This window comes from Natator depressus, chromosome 1 (assembly GCF_965152275.1).
Source record: "Natator depressus isolate rNatDep1 chromosome 1, rNatDep2.hap1, whole genome shotgun sequence".
NCBI lineage: Eukaryota > Metazoa > Chordata > Testudines > Cheloniidae > Natator > Natator depressus.
In genome coordinates this window covers 155286406-155310685 of record NC_134234.1, presented here as the reverse complement: position 1 = coordinate 155310685, position 24280 = coordinate 155286406, and the positions used below count along the sequence as shown (strand labels likewise).

General features: G+C 45.0%; 1 protein-coding gene across 2 annotated transcripts in view; it reads right to left on the bottom strand.

Annotated features, from left to right (window-relative positions):
- LOC141997119 (cystathionine beta-synthase-like) overlaps positions 1-23022 on the bottom strand; it is a 46512-nt gene extending 23490 nt beyond the window's left edge. Inside the window, exons 1-5 of one of the 2 annotated variants that reach the window (XM_074969427.1) lie at positions 22935-23022; positions 14662-14713; positions 5030-5237; positions 1886-1992; positions 580-714 (exon numbers count right to left, since the gene is read on the bottom strand). In XM_074969427.1, coding sequence (XP_074825528.1) covers positions 580-714; positions 1886-1992; positions 5030-5232 — 445 coding nt within the window. In that variant the 5' untranslated portion in view covers positions 5233-5237; positions 14662-14713; positions 22935-23022. Of the gene's footprint in view, positions 1-579; positions 715-1885; positions 1993-5029; positions 5238-14661; positions 14714-22934 lie in introns of those variants that run through there. The other variant, XM_074969429.1, reaches the window with a different exon arrangement.
- Between the last annotated feature and the right edge of the window lie 1258 nt (positions 23023-24280).

Below are 24280 nucleotides of genomic sequence, written 5' to 3'. Positions count from 1 at the left end.
CTCAGTCACTGAATAACTTGGAGATTACACCTTCCTCTGAACCATCCAGCATCAGCCACTATCTGAGACAGGATGCTGGACTACTGATCTATTCCTACAGAGTAAAGGGTACAAAAGATGGTCTGGTGGATAGGGTGCTGGACTGACATTTAGTAGTCCTGAGTTTGATTCCCAGCTCAGCCTCATGTGACTTTTGGAAAGTCACTTGTAATTTGCTCTGGACAATGGGGAGAATACTTCCCAGCCTGACGTGGACATAGTAAGGACAACCAAGTCCTCTAATAATTGTGGGGCACTCAGGTACTAACTTCTAAATACAAAAAAGTAAGCAGTAGCCTCTGTAACCTTAACACTAGTTCCCACCCACTCTGACCAGCACCAAGCATCGTATTTTCCTTCCTCAGCTGGACCCTGAGCTGGGAGCAGAACTTCTGTGAGGTTCTCTCCTCCTGTTAGGCATTTTCTCTTTTGAATGAGCAGCCCTCTCTGCTCCAACTCCTCTCCTACAGTTCCATGGAAGCCTTCAGACCACGTTCCCACAGTTGCTTAGCAATCTCACTGTGACCTAGAAATTCCTACCTGTGTTTCCTGATGTAGGCTCAATGATCGTGTCCCCAGGTTGCAAAATCCCAGCTCTTTCCGCATCCTCCACCATCCTCAGGCTGATTCGATCCTTCACGCTCCCCCCAGCATTAAAGTACTCGCACTTTGCCACTGGAAACAGAATAGTCAAACAAATGTATGTGTGTGTGGTTTTTTTTAAAAAGAGGCACTACTGCGTTCACCAGAGGAATTCTGACTCCTTACTTAGATCCGAAAACACTCCAGCTAAGGTAATTTCTGCCTAATTAAACACCCCCTACCTCCCAACAAGACAAAGGGAGAGGCAGCCCACAGTACAATGGAGAAGTTAGCATTTCCAGTGGCACTGGCCAATTTGATAAAGTTCTTGGCACATTTCACAGCTGGCCACAGGAACAAGAAGCCCCACACCGTGTCAGTTTCATCTTAACTAGTGGGTCTCTCCTTTTATCCTCTTTTCTCTGCCTTGTTACATTGAGGCAGAAGACGAGAGAGGATTAAAAAACAATGTGTAGCTCAAATCAGGAGAGGGGGAGTGAGGACAGGTTACGGTGCTCTACCAGTACCGGATGGAATTTTTTAAATAGGCCATTCCCTTGCCAATGAAGGATCGTTCCATACAGCATTTTCCACCTCTTGGGAGCTTCCTCTAACTGTTAAGAAGTCCACCCTTGAATTTCATCTCATTTCTCCAAGTTTCAACCCTTTGGACAACAGTAAACAGAATCTCTTAATTGTCTTCTGTGATGATCCCCTCCATGTACTTTTACCCTATTCCCATGCAGCAGTCATTGTTTAGCCAAGCTATGCAGATCGTAGTTTGTTCTTTTAAATCTTCCCTAAGTAGTCAGTTGCTTCAACCATTTCATCATTTGCATGCTCTTTGGTGCCTATTCTGCAGCCTCATTCCGAGGGGCGCAGTGGCAACACCAAGAGCTGGTTGAAAGTTTCACTTGAAACGTTTTTGACCAAAAATGGCTTTTTAATCAGAAGGGAAATGTCATCAGAAAATGTCCATTTTTGATGTGTAGCGTGTGTGGTTTGCTTTTTGTTTATGCGCACGAGCGCGGGGGGAAGGGGATGTAGAGGCAATCAAAACACAAACCCAAAAACTGAAGAATTCTCTCTCTCTTTTTTTGGACAACACGTTCATTTTTGTCAACTTCTTCCACAGGAATAAAAAGCATTTCCCAACCAGCTCTCGTGAACACTGTTAAATAGGGTGATCCAGATTTCTGAAGATACACCTCTAACTCGACATCTGAAGATACATCTCTAACTTCTGTCTGCAGCAAGTACTCACAGAGTTCACATTTGAGTCCAAAGAACTTTCCGATCCTGTTGATTTGTACCATAGGAGTATCACCAATTTTCCTCAGAATGTTCGGCAGGATGTTTGGAGACTTTGGCCTAATGCACAGACACATCGATTAGTTCTTGGTGGTAACACTGGGAGGTCACATGCTTATTTTGGATGTTCTTTTTAAACATACAGAAGTTCACAACAGAAAGGACTCTCTAAGACAGCAAAACCCTGATCCAAAACTTTTGGAGTAATCAGACATCAATGAAATGGCGTGGACAGCACAAGGTACATGCATTTACCTCACGTGGTTTCCAAACTTTTTTTCTGGGGACCCAGTTGAAGAAAATTGTTGATGTCCGCAACCCAATGGAGCTGGGGATGAGGGGTTTGGGGTGTGGGAAGGGGCTCTGGGCTGGGACCAGGGATGAGGAGTTTTGGGTGCAGGAGGGGCTGGGGGTGCAGGAGGAAGTCAGGGCTCTGGGCTGGGGGTGCAGGAAAGGGTTCCAGGTTTTTTTTGGGGGGGGGGCTCAGGGCTGGGGCAGGGTATTGGGGTGCGGACTTACCTCTGGAGGCTCCCAGTCAGTGGTGCAGCTGGGGTACAGAGGCAGGCTTCCTGCCAGTCCTGGCACCGTGGACTGCACTGCGCCCCAGAAGCAGCCAGCAGCAGGTCTGGCTCTTAGGCGGAGGCACGCCCCCACCAGTTTGGAGTGCAGAGCCGGTGCTCGGAGCGGGGACAGCACGTGGAGCTTCATGGCCCCCCTGCTTAGAAGCCGGACCAGCTGCTGGCTGCTTCTGGGGTGCAGCGCGGTGTCAAAACAGGTAGGCATTTGCCTGCCTTAGCTGGGCAGCACTGCCGATGGAACTTTTAATATCCCAGTCGGCGGTGCTGACCAGAGCGACCCTGTGCCGTGACCCAGTACTGGGTTGCAACCCGAAGTTTGAAAAATGGCTGATGTAGTTTATTGTCATCATTACCAACCACTTAATTATTCACTTGATCAGGGCAACTGCTTAATAGGTTACTTAACATGAGCTAACTCTAGGTATGTCTACACTGGCCAGTTTCTGCGCCACAAGTTATACCCCTTTTATTAAAACGCTGGAATTAAACTGCTGTTGCATGTCCACACTGTGCTCTTTGTGATGCTGGAGCGCATCCACATTAGCAGCTCTTGCAACCGCAAAGACAGCAGTGAATTGTGGTAGCTATCCCACTGTGCAACTGGCCGCAGGGTGCTTTGGGAATGGTTTGCAATGTCTCATGGGGCAGGCACAGCGTCATATGATGCAGGTTTCCCAATCCCATTGTTCCATGGGCATCCTAATACATTGACAGCTGCTTTTCAACTCAAGTGTTGGGGGTGGGAGGCAGAGTGTGTGTGTGTGTATAGAGGGAGGGAAGAGAGACAGTGTGTTTTGCAGGACAGAGTCTCTCAACATGCTGTCTTGTAAGTTCAGACAGCAACAGGAAGCAACCAGTCCTGAGGTGGGGGAAGGGGAAACCCTGACATCAGCCCCCGCCTCCCTCCCTGGGCACTCTCTCTCTCTCTCTCATAAGCACACCTCTGCCTCTGTGTTCAACTGCACGAGCATTCCACATGAATGGTTTGCGGTGTGTCGCAGAGCAGATGAGCACAGCACACAACAGCTGTGAGAAACGGAGCTTTGAAATGGGAGGGGCACACGTCTCCAGGGCAGCTGAGTTCAAAACAATGAGCAGAGCGCGGACACTTGAGGCATTATGGGACAGCTCCGGAGGCCAATTACACTGGCAATAGAGCGCTGGAGCTTCTGCACAAACAGCCTTACGAGGCTTGTTGAGGTGGGTTTTTTTGCAGCGCTGCAACTGAGGAGTTTCTATGCACAGAGTTGCAGTGTGTACACATCTGCCGTTTGAGTGCAAAAAGCTGCTTTACTGCAAAGAAACTTGCCCGTGTAGACAAGCCCTCTGGCTAATGCAGCTTCACATCAGCTTAAGCAAAAGGCTAATGGGAAGGGAATGTTTGTACATTGTTAGCAATGTTCTTTGTTTAGTAGAGTTGGAAAACTTATTAAACATCAAGAACAGGCTGTTCTAGCTTGGAAGGGGTATTGTTAATTTTAAGGAAAGATGAAAAGGAGTTCTCTGCATCTCAAATTAGTAATGAGGGGGAGCAGGGAGGGAATTTATAAGATTTCAGACATTTTCTCCTTCTAGCAGATAGCGGCTACAATAAAAAGCATATTCACTGGCGAGATATACTGGGGGAGGGAGGCAAAGAATGATTCCCAGGTCAAAGGCAAGAGCTACAAAGCTGCGATCCACAGCCTGCCATGCTCTCACCATCTGAAGTAGGTTAGCATAAATTTCAGCCCTTCCAGGGAAAATGAATGCTTCAGTCATCTTTGCTGAGCATGCACATATAATCTCCATCAATGCCATGACTGCTCCAAACCATGGTTTGTCAACAAAAGCAGACTGGAAATAGACTAGATCAGTGATTTTCAACCAGTCATCCGTGGACCCCTAAGGGGTTTGCAGACTATGTTTAAGGTTGCAAAAGGTTGTCATTACCATAAAATGGTGGTTTTTCAACCTAGGGACCGCAGACTATGTCTAAGATTTCCAAAGGGCCGTACACCTGCATCCGAAATTTTTTAGGGGTCCATAAATGAAAAAAGTTTGAAAACCACTGAACTAGATGATCTAATGTTCCTTTCTGGCTGTAAGAATCTATGAAATGCTGAGCACAGATTAATGCTGCAATTACAGGTAGGTGTGACGAAATTCTTGGTGAATTTATTCATTTTTTCCCTGCATTTTTGGGGAGGGAGGGTTAAATAGCACCATTTAGGAAAGATGAAAGTGAATGTGTAAATATGAGAAAGCAAAAAACTGTCAAAGGCAAAAGATGACCTCTTGACCCCATTAAAGTCAGTGGGAGTTTGCCTCTTTTATAACATAAGCTAGGTTTAAACATACTGAGCTTGCAACTGTAAATTATAGGTATCGGATACAAAAGTGTCCATATGCAAAATCATGCCAATTTAACTAATACAACTAAAAAAATTCACACCTTTAGTTAAGCCCATGCAGTGCTTTGAAGGGACAAAGTCTTGGTTAACACTGAAAGGCAACAAGGAAAGAAAGGTATCACTTACAAAGTGGGGTGATAATGAGGGGATTCAGAGGGGGGTTTCCCCAGCTCCCAGGTACATTTGCTAGGGGTGTCAGGTCGGATCCACTCTCTCTCCTCACTGATGTTACAGGGCTCCTTCTCCAGCCCTCCGTTCAGCAGGCATTTAGCAGAGAAGTGAGAGCAGGAACTGGTGTCCATCTCTGCTTCTGGAGGAACTGAAGGCATTGTGTCTTTGAAAAGGAAAGAAGAACCTGCCATTGAGACTCACTTTGAGCTTCCTCAGAAGCAAAAGGATTACCTCAAAGCCACTTAACATATGCAGCAGACTACTTTAAACCCTGCTGTGTCATGATGTTACAGATTATTATGAAAGCAACCGAACAGAAGAGCAATGTAGGCTTACACAACATACTGCTACTGTTGCCTTCATTATGACACACAAGGCTGAAGTCTTCTGGAATCTTCTGCTTCCCCCATTAGAGGAGGGGCTCAGACTCATACTGTTCTAGTATCAAGTTCCAGGCAGTCGGCATAGCCTAGCCGTCTAAACATGCAGCTGGAGCCAGGAACTTCTGAGACCTAATAACGGCTCTGCTGCTAACTCTCTATGGTGAGCTTCGGCAAATCACTTAGCATCAGAGGCTTAGGCTCTATCTACCCTAGGACGTATGTTGGCAAAACTTGTGTCGCTCGGGGGCGTGAACAGCGAACCCCTCTGAGCGACGTACGTTTTGCTGGGTTAAGCGGCAGTGTGCACAGCACTATGTCAGTGGGAGACCGTCCCCCTCCGACATAGCCACTGCCCCTCGTGGAGGTGGTTGTATGTCAATGGGAGAGCTCACTCCCATCAGCACAGAGCAACTCCCATCAGCACAGAGCAACTACATGAGCGATCTTCCAGCCTTAGTTTCCCTATATATGAAAACAACAACATACAAGGGTCTTTTAAGGGCGGGTACGGGTTTGTGCAGCACCATAACAGTAAGTGTTATGATCCTGGTTCAAGCTATGAAGGGCTGATAACTGAAATGGGAAGTTGGGCTTGGCTTTGGTGCAGCACTGAGAGCAAAATGTGTGACCACATCCTGTGCAATGACAACGCCGTGAAGACAGACTGGTATTAATTAGAAGCTGCCCACAGTTTACAGCAGGCGGTCTCAAAGATCAAGAGACAAGACTGATCAAGCAGTGGAGTTTCCCCCCAACAAAAAACAAGCCACCACCACTTTCTACCCCAAAGAGCTACCATCTCCCCATCCTAAGCAGATGGCTGGCAGGTATATACCCCCTGGATGATCAGACAGCAGTGCTTACTGACTCTAGACAGACCTGCATTTATCCTCCTAACCAGATAATGTGGCTATGTTGTAGGCAGAGGAGAAGCAGGTAGGGAATGGTCATGTTAGAGAGGCAGTTTGTTTCACCTCTAGGCAGGAGAGATCCTCAATGGGTGGGTGAAAGTGAGAGAGCTGCCATAGAACTACTGGTCTGGCAAAAACCCAGAAACACCCCTGAAAACTCTCCCTCTGGGGAGGGCAGGGGAGTAGGTATCCGCCCTCTCTGGAGCAAGGCAATGAGGGAAACTAACCTGGACATGGGGAGAAACTTTAACAAAAGCCACAAAGAAAAATAAAGCCTGGAGCTGAATTGCTTCCAAGACCAAGCTCCACAGGAAAGAGCAGCAGGCTCGCAGGGCCAGTTTTATGAAGGTTTATTTCAGACTAGATTTCCTGTGAGAGTCACTCTCACCAATAGGGAATATGGAGTCAATTCTATGCAGATGGTTAACAGGTCTTATTTTAGGTCATGTGTCTACAAAACCCCCCCCAGTGACATAACTTTTTTGGGTAAGGTAGCATAGCTGAACCCATGTCTTTTCCAAATGCATTTTCATGGGAGGGGACATAAGAAATCCCATTGCTTGAACATATCAATTTTAAAAGGATTATAAACCCACTACATTTGATGGGCATAACAGGTTTGCCTTTTGCTCTGGAAGCTATTTTCTAGAGATATGCTGAAACCAGACCCTCAAACCTCTTTAAAATTTCCGGAGGGTGAAGAGAATCTGAGATCCCAAGTGCCAGATCCACATTTCTCTGCGTTATGATTTTGGTTCCAGATCAGAATGGCTTGAGAAAGCCATTCCTGTGACACTGCATCTCACAACGGCAGGAATCTCACAACAGCAGCTAATCCTATGAAACTTTGGACCCAGCAAATCTAAACCCTGGTCCTGATTCAGCTTTGAATTTGAACACCATCCTAAACCTAATTTGGATCAAAGCACTCTTCTTAATTTTATCTCCATTATTTCCCTCTAGACCCATGCCCAAATCTCTCTGCCCAGGATAAACCTATAAAGATAACATCGGTCAGTGGATTCTAGGGTGTGCATCTGTATTAGGGTATTGAGGATAGAAGGTAAATGATTCAGAAGAATCAATTAGTCAATATGCTCTTCAGGTTTATTTGTCTTTACTTCATTCGTGCGTTAGGCCATAAGGCATTAGCCATCTGCAATGGTAGAATACTGGCAGCAAGCAAAACAAAAGCTTCGTGGGGCATTCTCTGACGCAGACTCATTTTTCACTTCTACAAAGACAGGCTCAAAACCCCAGATAAAGTCACTCGCACATCAGTGACTGGCCAAGATTTTAAAAAGTGACTAGTTAGTTATTTTTTGGTGCCCATCTTGAGACACCTTGAAAGGGCTTGAGATTTTCCGAAGTGCTGAGCGCCCACCTTCGAAAACAGTTCCTTTAAGGGGTCTCAAATTGGCCACCCAAAGCCTATTAGTCACTTAGAAAATTTTGGCCAGTGTGTTTATTGGTGTCAAAACCATTGCAGGCTCTGCTCTGCAGAGGCCCTGGCCTTGGGAGAGAGGGTGATGCGCCTCGACCAGGACCTCACTGCAGAGCAGTGCAGGAAAGGTTGACAACAGTTATGCCTGGCTTTATCCCCTCACTTTCACAAACACCCCTCAGCATGTGTGAAGTGCAGGCCGATGGGATACGCATCCTGAAACTAAAATATCTGTGCACATGAACACATTTTTTCCAGTCACGAAAAAGATATTCTAATCCTACATTTAGACCAAATTATGTCCTGACAAACCATAAAGCCCCACTGATTTCAAGGCAGGGCAGAATTTGGCCCTTTCAAAAAATGTAAACCAATTATGCTAGACAAATAGTAGCTGCTATGAGGCACAACACACACACAGCTGTTCAGATATGCTCTGCTGCATTTATTTTATTTTGTTTACAATTTAAATGGATTTTAGACTTTAACAAGGTTGCCCAGTTTTCTGCTGATATTATGCCCAAGATTAAAAGCTCTTCCACTTCATTTCTCAGAAACTCATTGTAACTCTTTGGGACTTTAGCTTAAAATAGAAGCCTCCCAGTTTGCCATGTTCCTAAGCATAGATTTAATCCAAGAGAAATTTGATCCTCCTCCAGGAATCTTATTACTATTCACTATTTGTCAAAGTAAAATCTTTCTCCTGTGCTTCAGAGCACAGGGGTTAAAATATCCCACCATTAAGCCTTCTATACTGGGCATAAGATACTGCAAAACAAAGTGGACAGGACTGTTAAACAGGATTAGTAACAGCTGTGTGGTAGGGATATCAGATAAATCTGTAAATTCTGTTAAACAGCAGTTGAAAGATTCCCAAATATGGGAGAACAAATGAAGCCCTCTTATATTACTGCTTGCCAGGATACTGCCACACTGCCCTTACTGATTGGGTATTGGGGCAGCTGGCTACACCTGTCTCTTCCTCCCCCAGCCCAGCTGCTCAATGCTCACTTGGATCCAGACCAAGTCTATGCACCGAAGGTTGGTTGACTCAAGTTATGTCAGCATACAGCTGCTGACTTGTCTGCCGCTCAGGCACATGGCTGAGCAGTTGCTTGCATCAGAGCTACACCACAAGTGCTTGTGTCAATGTAGAATGTGTTGCACCATGTGTAGGTATCTTAGTAGACCCCATGCTACTTTCCAGCTCAATGCTTTGTGAGATACCAGCAATTCACCCAGGGATCCAGTTCCCACTTTCTCTATCCCATAGATGTTGTGCCTTTTTAAAAACTCCACAGCCCCTCACACCGCTTTTCAGGCTCTACCATATCTCTGGCAGAAGCATGGACCCTGCACAGCTCAGCATAGTTCTCACAAGTGTTGCTAATACAGGAGGTACAATTCACCTGTGTTAGAAATGTCCAAATTATTGTCATTTATTTATGTAGGGTCTTGTTTTTGCAGACAATAATAAAAAGATACAGTTGAGTGTTGGTGCCCCTGGCCCCCACAGATCCCCCTGGTGCTCACTGCATCTCCTGGCCCCCGCTGCTTCCCCCTCCCATTGCCCTGAGCTCCCTTCCGTAGCCTCACATCCCAGGCTCACCCTGTTCCTGGCCTCTTGACCACAGCACTAGATAAGACCAGCCCCGTGACTGAAGCTGGGAGGAGGGGAAGACCTGAAGCCCACCCCCAGACTCCCATGGCGGAAGCCCGCCCCTGGACACTGCAGGGAGGAGCCACTGCTTTGCCCCTCCCCCATCTCTGCCCAGAAGGCAGTCATGGCTGCAGGAAAACCCCCTAGGGCCACATGCAGCCACAGCAGCTGCACTTGAGAAAATGGTCTTCAAAGCCAGCATTTAACAGTCAGCCACAGTAGTGTTATGTTGCTTATAATGTGTCTCTCATGTGTACTTATTTGCTTTTACTTAGTATGGGTGGGTTTTCACCTCCTGCTATGTATTCTGTAATGTGGGGGGTAGGTTAAGCAAGATACTGAGTTTCCAAAAATTCAGCAAAGAAACAGGCAACAAAATCAAAGAACAAATAAACACAAGATTAAAAACCTTTTATCAACACTAACTGGGTGAACCGTATTTTAAACCTCCAGTAAAAATAGAATTAAAAAGCAAACATTCATGTCCATGTATGTAAAACCTAATAACAGACTATTTTCACAAGTTTTCACAGCTTGGTGTACGTGTAGCTATTGCTCTCTTTGCTGTCCCCTGTGCTGTGGAGTTGTAGGGGTAAGGAGGTACACCATGCTGCCACCTGTGTGTTGGGGTTGTGGGAGCAGTGACCATGGAGTTCTCCAAGGACTGGAAAGGCTGCTGAGTTCAGGATCTTTGGGCATGAAGGTGAGTAATGCTCTGCAACATTGTTTGTTGCTTGAGTAATCCCATTATATCCTGGTGCATTTTCCAGTGTGCCTCTTGGTCCTTTTGCTTCTCCTGCAATAGCCACTCTCTCCATTCCCAGACCTTTTCCATGGTCATGGGTCCTCTCCAAGTCCTGCATTCACAGTCTGAGGCCATAGAGGATTGGAGAATCTTGCAGAACAGATCCTCCCAGTCCTCTTCTTGCTCCTCCTGTTGAGGGTCAGATGTTCAGCAGGTGCAGAGGGGCAACCCTCAAGGCCCCTGATTAAAACAGACATGCTGTTGATTAAAACAGACAAATGCACCATTAGATTTGCAACCGCCATGGAAAGGAAAAGATGTGTCAGAATCCCTTTCCCTTACTCCCATAAATACCTTTAGAAATGCTAATTGTCACTTCAGCTTTGGAGTTGATCACTACAGCACCATTCTGCAGCTCAAACCATAGTCAATATGGCCTAGTGGCGGGGGAGGGAGAAAAGAGGACCGTGGAAGCTATAAATGTTGGGCTCCCCTACCTGGGTATGGGTATAAGGAAAGTGCTGAGAGTGCTGGCAATATTTTCCACAGGCCACAGCGATCCGGGCTGATATTAACTCATGAGCCACGAAGGCAGAGAACCCAGCTGCTGGCAGCATCCCAAAGCCGCCCATGGGCTCCAAGCCTGTTGTCACCTGGGACCATTGCAGTACTCACCACAGGAGTGGCATGGAAAGTCTCCTATCACAGTAGAAGAAACCAGGCTGCCATCCCTAGAAATCTTTGGGAAAGGACTGTAAAGTATCTCCATGTACGTTTCATGGAGATCTCTCAAGAAACTAAAACGGACAACCCTACACAGATAAAGTACTCTGCCCTGGCTCCCTGCCTAGCTCAACAAGCCAAAGGACTGAAAAGCAGATGCCAACTATCTGTTTGTTCCACCGCTACCCAAGCACAGGACACTGATCTGAAGGGGACGGCGTTATCCGACAGCCATAATGGTGTTTTTGAATTTATTCCCTATTCCCATTACATTAGGGAAGACAGCCTTCAAAAGGGAGTGCCTCTGTTTTGAGGTTGCGGATGGAATGGATGCCATTTCTAAATGGGGAAGAAGGGCAGAGAGGGAGGGAGGTGACGTTTTGGGAAGTGAAAAGCAAAGAAGTGAAAACAAAAAAGGAAAAACGCAGGTAGGCACTTACCAAACTCCCTTCCCCTTCACCAGCAGGTTCATCCACGCTTGTGTGGAGGGGCTGGCTCAACTCCAGCCAAGTTTCAGACAATTCCTGGCTTGCAGCATGCTTTGAGTCCACTGTCACGTCTTTATGTCCCCACGCATCCACCTCCTCCTCCTGCTGGCAGGAGTCTCCACCTTGGGCTCCTGCAAAGTGACCATAGTGGTCTGCAGGGTGCTGGTGGGGTCGCTGCCAGGTATGGCATGCAGGTCACTGTAGAAGCAGCTGGGCTGCATGACCGCACCAGATTTGTTGCTGCCCTCCCTGGCCTTCTGGAAACCATGACAATTTGCTTTCATGGGACCCTGCTGCTCGTCCCTGTTTCAGCACCCCCCTGCACAATTGGCACAGGCCATCAGGAAACAGCATTTCAAAAATCTAAAGGGGCAGGTTTTGGGTTTCTATGACCCCTGGGCAATGGAATTCAAAACTGACTAGAACAACCACTCTTGCAGGAACAGCGGTATTGTGGTACAGTTGCTGGAGGACTCAGAGTCAACACAAAAACACAGCCGCTACACTTGCTCTGCACAGCTCTACACAACACAGGGAGGTGGTGTTATTGTTAGGGTGACCATCCCATCCTTTGACTCCCTTATGTCATTGATTTGTCACATGGGTAAGGAAAGGCCAAATCAAATCTTTGGAGCAGCACTAAGCAATGTAACTGTTGGTTAAACCTTGTTTTCAGTGTCGAATTCAGCCTGAAGAAACTTAGCTTTTTAACAAGTAACCACAAGCTAAATATAGGTTTTCCTTTTGTGTTGTCCTAAGACTGCAATGAATTGCACATCTGAAATAAAAATCATGGATACGACTTCTTCGAGACTTTGCCTGTTAAAACAGGATAAATATTCAGCAGTGTCCCCCCACTCCCACCCCGCTCCCTTGGCAGGGCTTTGTTTTTGCACTTGTAACACAGGTAAGGAGATGCCAGGAAGAATTGAGAAAGCCATTAATTAACCTTTCCCTTTCCAGAATTCTAAGTAAACAGCAAATGCTGGCCACATACAAGCACGAAGATGTTTTATTGCAAAGAAGGTTCAGAGAGTACTGTGTGCAGGGGAAAAGTTAAGCTTTAAAACATAGTAGCCAGCTCCTCCTTATCCCAATTTCTTAAAACTTGTGGAATTTATTATGTCCATTCCTATCTCAAATGTAGCATTATTTTCCTCGTGTAAACAGATCTGGACAGATTAACAGAATCAATATTTAGCTGGTTTCTGCAATATTAAGCTTCAAATTAACTTTAATTTCAATTGCACATGTACACAGTTTTATTAATTGATTTAAAAACCGATGTATTGAAATGTATTAAAACTGATAAGCTGCAATTTTAAGGTTTAAAATGGTAATTGTGATAATTGCATTGTATACCTGAGGGCAATACACAACATACTAAGGGAAAAATTTCTCTAAAATGTTGCTTAAAATGAAGTGTTATCCCTTATTTTTCATGTGTTTCCCCTTATTTATATCCAACAAAGGTGGACATACAGTTATTGTGTTGCTGTAACAAGCTGCTTACGTTGGCACGAGACAAATTTTAGTGTAAATGCACCTCTACCCCGATATAACGCGGTCTTCGGGAGCCAAAAAAATCTTACCATGTTATAGGTGAAACCACGTTATATCAAACTTGTATTGGTCTCGAGCACTTCTGTTATTAAAGCAGCCCCACCCCCCAGAGCATGTGTTATATCAGGGTAGAGGTGTATATGCACAACTAGGATGATGCACGTCGCTTACGCCCACCAAACTGCAGGGCAGAGCAGACCCAAGCAATGAGAGCAGGGGAAGACAGATATTTTCTGTTTGTAGTTCCTTAGCTCAGTGGCCTTAGGGAGAAGCTGCAGTCCTGCTGAAAGTACTGATGGGGCTACCAAACGTAGGTGTTCGGAGAAGCACAGCACTGAGCAGCCCTACAAACTTCTCCTCCAGTGGAGCAATCTGGAGAAAACTCCCCAAGGAAAAGCAAAAGCTAGCAGAAATGCTCCCCCTTTGGCCCCTCCCAGGGGAAAGGAGCAAACAAGCCCAAGTATGGTATGGAAGAGATCTGCTGAGAGTTCTTCTCAGTTGTAAGCTAGTACTGCCTGCATGTATCAAAATGAATGTCTCCGGTGTTAGAAGGCAAAATCCAAAAAGGAACTCCATGCTTTATAAGCTAGTCTAAGCATATATAAAGTTAATTTCTCAAAGTCCAGCCAACTGTTTATTATGACATGATTGGGACTTGTCCCCATGCCTTCATAGTTGTACGTTTGGCAGCTAGAAAAAGTATCTGGCTTAAGTCTTTGAAAGTATCTGTGCTTTTTCTTAATATTTTTACAACTACTTCCACGGTTGTACAGCACCTAAGCACAATGGGGCTGCAATCCTGATCAGGGTCCCTCAGTGCCACTATAATATAAACAGACACACGCCATGTATCTGGAGGGGATATTCATTTAATAAACTGGAGAACCACGAGACAGTGGAACCGTGTGATGATTCTAAAATGTTATTCTGAATGTTATTGATCATGCACCACTGATGAAAACATGGCTTCGGCCCACTAATCCATCTCCCTGGAGCAGATTCTTACACGCCAAGCATTTAAGCAGTTTTAAACAGTCACCATTAACCCCCCTCTTCTCTCCCCTCCGCTCCCCCAAAACAAAACCACACTTCGAGAAGTGTTTTTAATTTCCCTTTCCCGCCCTCCACAAAACAAAAAATTAAAAAGACAGCACATACCTAAACCTAAGACAGGCCATGTTTAGTCCTAGACAAGTAGTAAGTACCAGTATGAAGTCTGATATTTGACAGCCATAAGGGGTTAAAAACTGGAATTTTATATCACCGGGAAACTGGACATTTCCAGCTACCCAGTGGGACTCAGCATGTTGTTATATTCATACGAAGTCCTGATATACCAATCCACAATATCATGATAGTTTTAGTATAATAAACTTATTCTAGAGGTTTTAGGACTTCCTCTGAGGCACATGCAGATATACATATGATTGATGAAACAGTTGGCCTCTATGTACATACATAAGATTATGTGTCTACAGAATTTATAGTTGATATGTGTGTTTGCAAAGTGCACACAGTGAGAACACTGAGTTCTGGAACAACCAGTACCTTTGTTATATTCAAACAAAGAGGAAGGCAGTGAGAGTTTGCCCAACAGGAAGGGATTTGGTTACTTTATTAGTGATACTACGTGCTTCTGTAAGAGGGTCAATTATGAACCTGAAACTTACCACCAATGCCTTAAACTTCTTGCTTCAGGGGTCTCCAATACAGTTTGTTCTCCTAAAACAAAAAATGAGAAAAAAAATGTTTTGAAAGACTCTTCTTAAAGAGAAAGAACTTTCTCTGTGTGTACAATATAGAAACAAGTAATGCCATCTTTGAAAAGTGCCATTTGGCTGGCTGCAGTGGGTAAAGAACAGAAAGGTTGCATATTGTAGCAACAAACAGCAAAGAGACAGTTTGTGTCTATGTGCTGGAGAAAAAGTATATTTGCAGCCTGCTGCCCCCATTGAAACAGGGTTGTGAGCCCAGGTGCTGGAACTAGAGGTGCTGGGGGTGTTGTCGCACCTCTTGGGTTGAAGTGGTTTCCTTCATTTACAGGATTTACAGTTTGGTTCAATGGCTCTCGGCACCCCCACTGTAAAAATCAGTCCAGCACCCCTGGTTGTAAGGAAGCCCATTCTCTCAGAGACACCCCCTATTCATGGAGATATCCATTATCTCCTTCCTCTTATATTCCCCCCTCACAATACCTACTTACCTACCATCAGATGTACACTTCCTCTCTAGACACATCAGATACACCTATGAACTCCCATCATCTCCTTTGCTAAAGAACCAGAAACCTCTGCTTCATTTCCTCACTGTACTACTGATCGGCAGACTAGACGCCACACATCTACCACCAGTAGCCCGGCGTTGTCAGCAGGGCGGTCTCTCTTTTTAAACCAGTTGTAACAAAAGTTCTGTAGGGAGAGCTATATTTGCTGGGAACAGCCAAATTTTGAGCTTCTCTCCCACATTCAAGCTATAAAGACAGAGGAAGCCATTTTAAAGATTGAGTTTTAAATAACGTTTAAAGATGGGACAACATTTTTTTTTTTTTTTTAAAGAGGAAGCATATCAAGGTAGAATTATCATAGCTGCCAAATTTTTTATCCTGGAACATAATATTGTTTCTAAAAAGACCCTGCACACAAAAAGAATGTGGTGTTGTATTCAGCAAGGACACAAAAAAATCTTAAGGATTTAAATAGTTACCGTGCCTGGTTCTAAAAAGTTAGTGCATGTTTCTTTAAAAAAAAAAAGCACCCGATATCTGTGTGCTACCACAACGTCCACACACGGACACAGAGGCCTTGATCGCCATAACAGAGAATCAGCCTCTATTACTGCCGAGCCATCTAGTGCTCTGAGAATCAACTTTTCTAGGGTGACAACCTAAGAGATTGTGGACAGCCCTTTATGCTAAAAAGGGAACAACTTCTTTATCTAGTCCCCAAGGGATATGGAAGAACATTAACCAGCAGTAGTCAGGCTTGCTGTGATGTATAAACATCCTATGGGATTAAGAGTCGAGCTTGGTTTGTACTCTTTACCCAGAAAAACCAAAAATTGGGATCAGTTCCTTATAAGCATCATCAATTATGTTAATAATCCTGCACTCTATATACCAGCAAGACACTGAATTTACACTCAGACTGGCTCAAGGCTAATTCTGACATACAAATTCAGCAAAACATAGGGTAGGACAGCTTTAGGTCCTCTTGCCCAAATTCATCCCAGGGCTATACTAACTTCTGTGCCAACAGAGGCCCCTTGATGGTGGGGAGTATTTTGAGAATGTGGGCAAGGAGGAGGCAAAGTTACAGGAGTGGAAAGCTGCAGTTCCACCCGGGCACCAATGAATAGTTGGCAGGACTGGCAAGGGAGAGGCATGGACAGGGCAGCAAGGGAATACACTGATTTAGTGCGCCCCCACAGCAGCCTCTGCTGGGGAAATTTGAGTGCAACTTCATGCTCCTCCTCCAGCAGAAAACCCAGAAGAAGGTCAGAAGCATCAGCAACACTTCCCTCTTTTGGGGTAAATCCCCACTGAGACACAGACATTTAGGCTGACGCAGGGAGTTATGTAAAAAAAATTACACCCCCTTACCAGTTTGATTGAATCAAAGGTAACTAAAAAAAGCCCATCCAATCTTTTCCATTACACACCAAAGTACACAAAACCAGAAACTAGAAAGCTATTTTATAGAAACGTGTAAAAACATAAAAACAGTAGAAAAGCATTTAGTCCCATATCTGTATTCACCTCTTTCTAGAGCAAGTGCACTCTCTTCATTCATCGTATCCAGCCCTTTAAACTTGGGGAGATGGAGAACATTTTTAAAAAAAGATCTTCTGCTCACTCCTTTACTTGGAATTTTCTTCAGCTAGCAGCCTGCTCTGAACTTTGCTTTCCATATCAGTGCCAGTCAGGCCACTGGAGTGGCTCAATAGATTGCTGGAGAGATCTCAAGGGCACCAGTTTGAGTCCCAACTACGCCAGCAGTGGCTAAAAGTTGTCACTCTGTGATCACTGGGATCTGGACTGAGATCACCAGTGTGACAACCATCCACATCCCAACTGGCACCTCCATGGGGAGTTCAGACTGAATGAAAACTCAAATGCCTTTCTGTCCCTAGGGTAGGTCCCTACAGAACAGGGTTCAAGACCAGACTAGGAAACGGTTCCTGACACTGTCTGCACTGTACTTTCCCCCCCATTGTACAAGAAGTCCATTTCCAAGGCTATTTATCTGACACAGCGTGTGCGCGTTAAACATCCACAAAATAAAAAAATAAAATAAAGTTCCCACATGGGATCTAACATCGCACCTGAAGCTGAAGTTAAGTTGTCCAAAAACAAAACAAAACACAACCAAACAGGTTTACGAGTGAGATCTGATGGCTATCTGAGGGCTGAATGCTAAGTAGAAAGTAGGGTGCAGGACTCCATCGTGCCTTGTCTGGAGAATGGGACTATATTTCTCTACCATTTATCCTAGTTCTTGACTTGAGTTTGCTACAGAAAGAGGTGGAAGATGGAAAGAGCAGTTTGATGTCAGTATCTAGTGGCCCCAAACATCTGAGTCAGATCAGTTAGCAAGGCCTTCAGAGGCAGGTACGCGTACTGCTGATACACACTGCATTTCTTAATCCCTTTACTCGTTAGGGTGGGATTCTCAAAAGCACTCAGAGCTGGCCTTACTCTGCTCTCACTGAAGTCAATGAGAAAACTTCAATTGACTTCAATGGGAGCAGAGTTAGGCCAACATAGAGTGCTTTTGAAAATCACATTCTAGAAACAAAGCACAGAGAAGAGTGCTCTGGTTAAGAATGCACCCTTCTCCCAGAGACTAGAAGAAACTGTCCTGTTACATCCCAGGCAACAGCCAATCTGTGCCTCTTGACACAGAAAAGATGACCTGCCTGTACTGCGGGTAGCGAAGTGGGAAAGCAGAGAAATCTGAAGTCTCATTAAACTAATGTATAACTGTGGTTTTCCAAGAATCTTCTAAACTTTTTGGTACTCAGATATTGCAGCATTTGGTGACTTATAAACACCCACAAGAGGCAAACTCAGGAAGGACTCTAGGGCCATGACTCAGCATATGCTTAATCTTAAACAAGTAGTCCAATTGAAGCCAAAGGGTCTACTCATGTGCTTTGCTGGAGTGGGGCCTACCTGAATTACACTATGGCTCTGTGGAAGAGGTACATCTCAAGAGAGGTACAGAGGGGCTTTTGGGGTTCACAGCTGTTCAGTCCAATTCTCTCGCAATAGTCTTCTCCTATAGATGAAGATGAATGCACAGCTGTTTCTCTGCATCAATATCATTCTTCCTCAGTGCTGAACTGATATATCCAAGTCCTCCCCTGTGGCTTGAAATAAAAACCTATCTTTTCCCCCTGCCCCTTTAACGTTACCAGGATGTTAAAACTAGGGTTGATGGCAAAGTAATGGTGAACATTGGGTATCAGACTACCCAGAGCAAGTTCAGCAAAATGTCCCAGGTTAACACTTCACACAGAAAAGAGGACTGCCTGCATACAGATCTGGAGCTAGAGACACTGGTGTACTGAGTACCAGGACTTCTCATGAAATTTGAGGGTGTGTCAAATCACCTTGCTGACCTGTTTTTTTTTAAAAACACACACACACACGGAGTCCAACAGATTTTCTGCATAACAAGACTCCTGTATAGGGTTGCCAAACCTCCTGGATTGTATGGGAGTCTTCGGGAATTAAAGATTAATCTTTTTAATTAAAGACTGTCATTTGATGAAACCTCCAGGAATACGTTCAACCAAAATTGGCAACCCTACTCCTGTACAAATATCAAAGCATGAGAGCATTAGAGAAAAGAGACTGGAAAGTTTCTGTCCCTAATCTGGAGATGGTAACTTTCATTATCCAATTCTGTATTTAAGTGGACTACTTTTGTTTATACTAAAAGCAGATCTGACCTTTCCTCCCCAGGGCATAAATATGTAGAGATACTCTGCACTTCTATAATGCTCCTAATGTATAGCTCTCAGAGTACTTTACAGAGCATAGGGCGGGAAGTATTATTCCTTCCATTATACAAGTAGGGAAATGGAGGCACAGAAAAGATTAAGTGACTCACCCAAGATTACAGAGAGCAGGAAATGGAATTCTGATCTCAATTCCTAGTTCCACATGCAATTCACTAAACAGCTGCTGTTCCACAATCCTGTACTACATCTCTTACTTGGGCAATATCTGTAATGAATGCTGGTGGAAAGGGGCACCTGTCCCTACTGAACAGAGGTGAAGTTAGCAGTTCTGGATTACCTGTTTCTTGTAGAGAGACTAGAGTAAGGCACTCTCAGACCTAGTCTGTACACAAACTTGAGCTAGTTGTAACTAAATCACACCTTTAGTTAAACCAGTGAAAACCCCTCGTTGGATATGTATATCTGTTTATACCTGGTTCTCCAGGTTTAAAAATGAAATTAAGTGTATCCACATAAAGTTGCATCAGTTTAACTAAATCAATTTTAAAAAACCCCACCCCCCGCAAAAAAAAAAAAAAAACACCAACCAACCAAAACCCAGAACAACCAGACTTTTAGGTAAACAAGTTTAAGTTTGCATAAAGTCAAAGCCTCAGACACAATACGAGCTTGATGCAAATACAGAGAAATGTCATAAGGCTTCTCATGAAAACAGTTTAGATTAGCAGTAATGAGTGGACTAGCCAAAAAATTAAGCTAACTCAGCAGCACTGTTCTTTAAAAATCAAAGCAAAACATTTTTAGAGGCTCCCCGTACAAGTTATGTGGTGTAGAGACATTTCTTGTAATCTAAAACCTCAAGGAATTAAAATTGTCAGGCGCTACTAAACACTGAGTAACACCCTCAAGTTAGAATTTTAACATACATTTCCTTAATGTGGTTTCAGAGTAACAGCCGTGTTAGTCTGTATTCGCAAAAAGAAAAGGAGTACTTGTGGCACCTTAGAGACTAACCAATTTATTTGAGCATGAGCTTTCGTGAGCTACAGCTCACTTCATCGGATGCATACTGTGGAAGCTGCAGAAGACATTATATACACACAGAGACCATGAAACAATACCTCGTCCCACCCCACTCTCCTGCTGGTAATAGCTTATCTAAAGTAATCATCAAATTGGGCCATTTCCAGCACAAATCCAGGTTCTCTCACCCTCCGCCCCCCCCCACACACAAACTCACTCTCCTGCTGGTAATAGCCCATCCAAAGTGACCACTCTCTTCACAATGTGTATGCTAATCAAGGTGGGCCATTTCCTGCACAAATCCAGGTTCTCTCACCCCCTCACCCTCCTCCAAAAACCACACACACAAACTCACTCTCCTGCTGGTAATAGCCTATCCAAAGTGACCACTCTCCTTACAACGTGCATGAAAATCAAGGTGGGACATTTCCAGCACAAATACAGGTTCTCTCACCCCCCCACTTAACAGAGCTTATACCTCGGCAGAGAGAACACTGAAGCAAGCTTGCCAAAAAGCAGAGCTACATCATGACAAATCCACTGTAACAACTTCAAACCCATATTAAAACAAAAAAAAAAAAGCAGGATTTTGGCTTTTTATTTTTACAGCAGTGCTGTTGCATCACCAAGGTGACTGAAACAGAAGCAATGAGTTACATGCCTCCTTTTCCAACCCCACACACAATGGCATGTGGTAAATTACAGACTTAAGAGTTGCTGAGTCACACTCAATAAGGTAGAACTGTGGTAACCAAATCCCCCAAGCATTTGGATCAAAGCATATAAAACTTGTTCAGGCAACAGTATGCAATGATCTCATTAAACTTTGTGCACGGTGGGGTTTCTTATTCCCAGAATTACTAGACTAAGCAACTCTGAGTTTTATAAAAAACGCCTTCACCCAGCAGCACGTGCTTGTTTCTCCATCCCAATTTCTCTCCCTCCATTTTACCCCTCCCCCATTTTATTCTCATTATATATGAGGTCTCCAGGCTCTTGTTTCACTCCCCTCACTACTCTGGAATTTCCTTCCCCTTATTGAGTGCTCAGTCCTGCATGGTGTGGAGTACTCTGACTCCAATTCACCAGAGTCCCATTGACATAAATAGGACAATTACTTATTTAAAAGTGGACCACATGGCTAGTTACTTCATTGGATTATGGCCAGCATGCTCAGCACCTTGCAGGACCAAGCCCTTAGAAAGATATGGGATATACAGAAAAAATGAGGGACTGTATTTATTTTAAAAGGGGGGGGGGAAATCAGATCTATTACTGGTCAATTCAATAATGTTTTATTGGTATTAGAATAATCATTTTTACTGGTGTATCTCTCAGAGGCCCCAATCATATTCAGGTCCCCACTGTACTGGGGGTTGTATAAAACACACAAAACATTCCCCAGCCTTAACAAGCTACATAAGTGTTGTAAGAAGTACATGTAAGAGCCCTCGTGTTTTTGGCAGAGGGAAGCCCAGGATGGTGAGACAAAGAACTAGTGCCAAGCCTGTAAGGGACAGGGAGAGAAACTGGAACACTAACACAACAAAGCAGCCAAACATGACCTATATGCTAACAAACAGGCAAAGGAGACTCACTCAATAACAGATGTAGGCTTCCCAGCAGTTAACTCCCAGCCGTTCCCTCCAAATTTCTACTTTTCGTTACATTTCCGGTGGCCCTCCCACAGAAATGTTAACCCCTGGGCATCACAAACCTTCCATCAATCAATATTACTCGCAAATCATCCATTTCTAGAGTAGTTCCCACCACCTTCTGTTTTTCTGCTCACCCCAGGAAACAAAGTAACCTCCAAATACATTTTAAAAATACACATTCCACAGGCCTGTGGAAAGACAATATTTACTATCCTTCTTTTATCAGGATAAGCACTACTGAGATGAATACAGTAAATAAAATTTTTGATAAATTAATTCACAAGAGATCATCTTGATAAAAGGATTTTCCATCCAACAATGTTTTCTCTACTGTCCAGCAGATTGCATCATGTTCTAATTAGCTTTACACATCTTAAAAACACTAGAATTTAATACACTGGAATTTTGCCAGAACAAAACCCAATCAAACACTATTTACCCTCTGAACGGTAACTGTAGAAAGCTATCCACTCATCCCATCTGCAAAAGCTATCTGTAACTCTAGTTCACACTAGGTGCCTAAAGGAGATCCTGTTTCTAGGGCAGCATATTATGAGCACCAAGGATTTCAGCAAGACTTGGGATAAAAGAAAATGACTGGAACTTGGCACCTTGATATCTCTATGTGCCAGCCTAACACTATCACACATTCATACACATATTCATCATCATAGCAATTGGTCAAAATCTCATCCACCAGTATAACATTCTCCAGATTTCAACCAGCACAAGTAGTTTATTTCATGCCGTTAATTTCCTAAAGGCCGAAGGACAAAGTAACGAGAACTAGACAGCTTTGTTCCCCAACTCCGACCATCGCATCAACGTTCACCCTACACCATCCAGCAGGAGAGGCGGCTGGCTCCAATCTCCACCATTGCCTGTATTTATTGGGGGGGGATATAGCGATGTAACGATGGCGCGGGGCTGGGGCACACAGAATACCTTCGCTCCCTTTCGGGAAGTCTCCAAATCAGACGAAGAAGGGAGGGAAAGGGAGGGGGAGGGGGGAGAGGAGAAAGCTAAACCCATTCGTCATCGCAACGACTGCCACCTGGGTGACCTGACCTCTGGCAACCCCATCTACCGGCTGCAGCACAAGCTGATGCAACCGGAAAGCGGCAGGGAAGAGACACACCCCGCACAAAGAACACGCAGATCAGGCAACAACGACGAAACCCCGGCAATGCGGCGCATCTCCCCAGCCAACGTGAAGCCCACGGGCTGCCCAGGCCGCTTCTCCCTCAACCCGCTACCCCACGTCCGACCTCTCCCATCCGCACGCCGCTTGCACCTGCCTGGCCTGGCGGGAAGAGAGGCGCGGCAGCAGCCCGAGTCCCGCTGCGCGTGGATGAGACGCCCCGCGCCGCAGCAGCCGCGGCCCCGCAGCCGGTGCCCCGCGCGCGTGCGAAGGGAATTCTCACAGTCGTTCCCCTCCCCAGCTTTTGGAGAGGGAACGCGCGCTGATTGGCCGGGCCGGGGGCGGAGGGGGACACGCCCCACCAATAGAAAAGCAGAGTCGCTCCTACGCCCGTGTTCAGCCGGGGGTAGCGGGGTGAGAGTGCGCTGCGGGAGGCTGTAGCTGGCCGGTTTGTCTGCGGGGTCCACGCAGCAGCATCCGGCTTTCAGACTGCGTAGGGTGAGGACTCATCCTAGGTCCGTCTCTCTAGCCCATCAGATAAGCACCAGCATCCACTCTAGAAGGAATGGGGCTACAGTATTTTTCCTTCTACCGCTCCAGGGAGCTAGCTACAGATATATGCCACAGTCCTGCAACCGGACTTGTTCAGGCAGGCCCCTTTGTCCACACAGATGCCATTGCAGGAGTAGGGTCGTACACACACCATCTCTGCACTGGTGAAAGCTGCTGTTGCTCTGGTGATGGGTGCCATCAGAAGAACCTAGAGGGATATTAGTGAACAGATGTAGAAATAAGTTATTTTACAGCATTTCACACAACAATAAATAAGAAAGTGTGGTTTTGTGTTTAATGGGCAAACAAGGGTTGGATCCTGAAAGGTACAGAGCACTCAGGCCCTGTCTCAGGGAAGAACTTAAATGCATGCTTAACTTTAAGTATGTGAGTAGTCCCACTGGATTTAACCATATGCTGCAGGAGGGACCAGAGTGCCCAATGCTTTGCTGAAGGGAGTCTTCCAGTTGAAGCCCTTTAAGGACTCAGGCCAGACCCTCAACAATATTTGGACACCTAGCTTCCAATGATTTCAGTAAGTTAGGCACCTAAATACCTCTGAGGATTTGGGCCTCAGTCCCCAAGCTAAGGAAGACACAAGCATGCTGCCACAGTAGCCTTGTGATGTCAATCATTCAAATAAGCAGTGAACTTGTAACTGAGGTTTTACATGTAATTTAGAGATAGTAGGCCAGCAGCTCCCTGTTCCTGCAGGAGTAGCATTTTCATCAAATCTAAATTTGATCTCACCTCTCCCACTCATTGTGGGGAATACATCCAACTCCTGTAGCAGCAGCTACTTCAATCTGAAAAGGAGTAGCACCACTCCTACCCAATAAGCCAGTGATAAACAAGGAATTTCAAGGCACATATAGCTCTTCATAACATTACACGTTCTTGTCTAGGGGTTTAATAAGATGTCAACCCACATGATGCACCAATCGTGTTGGA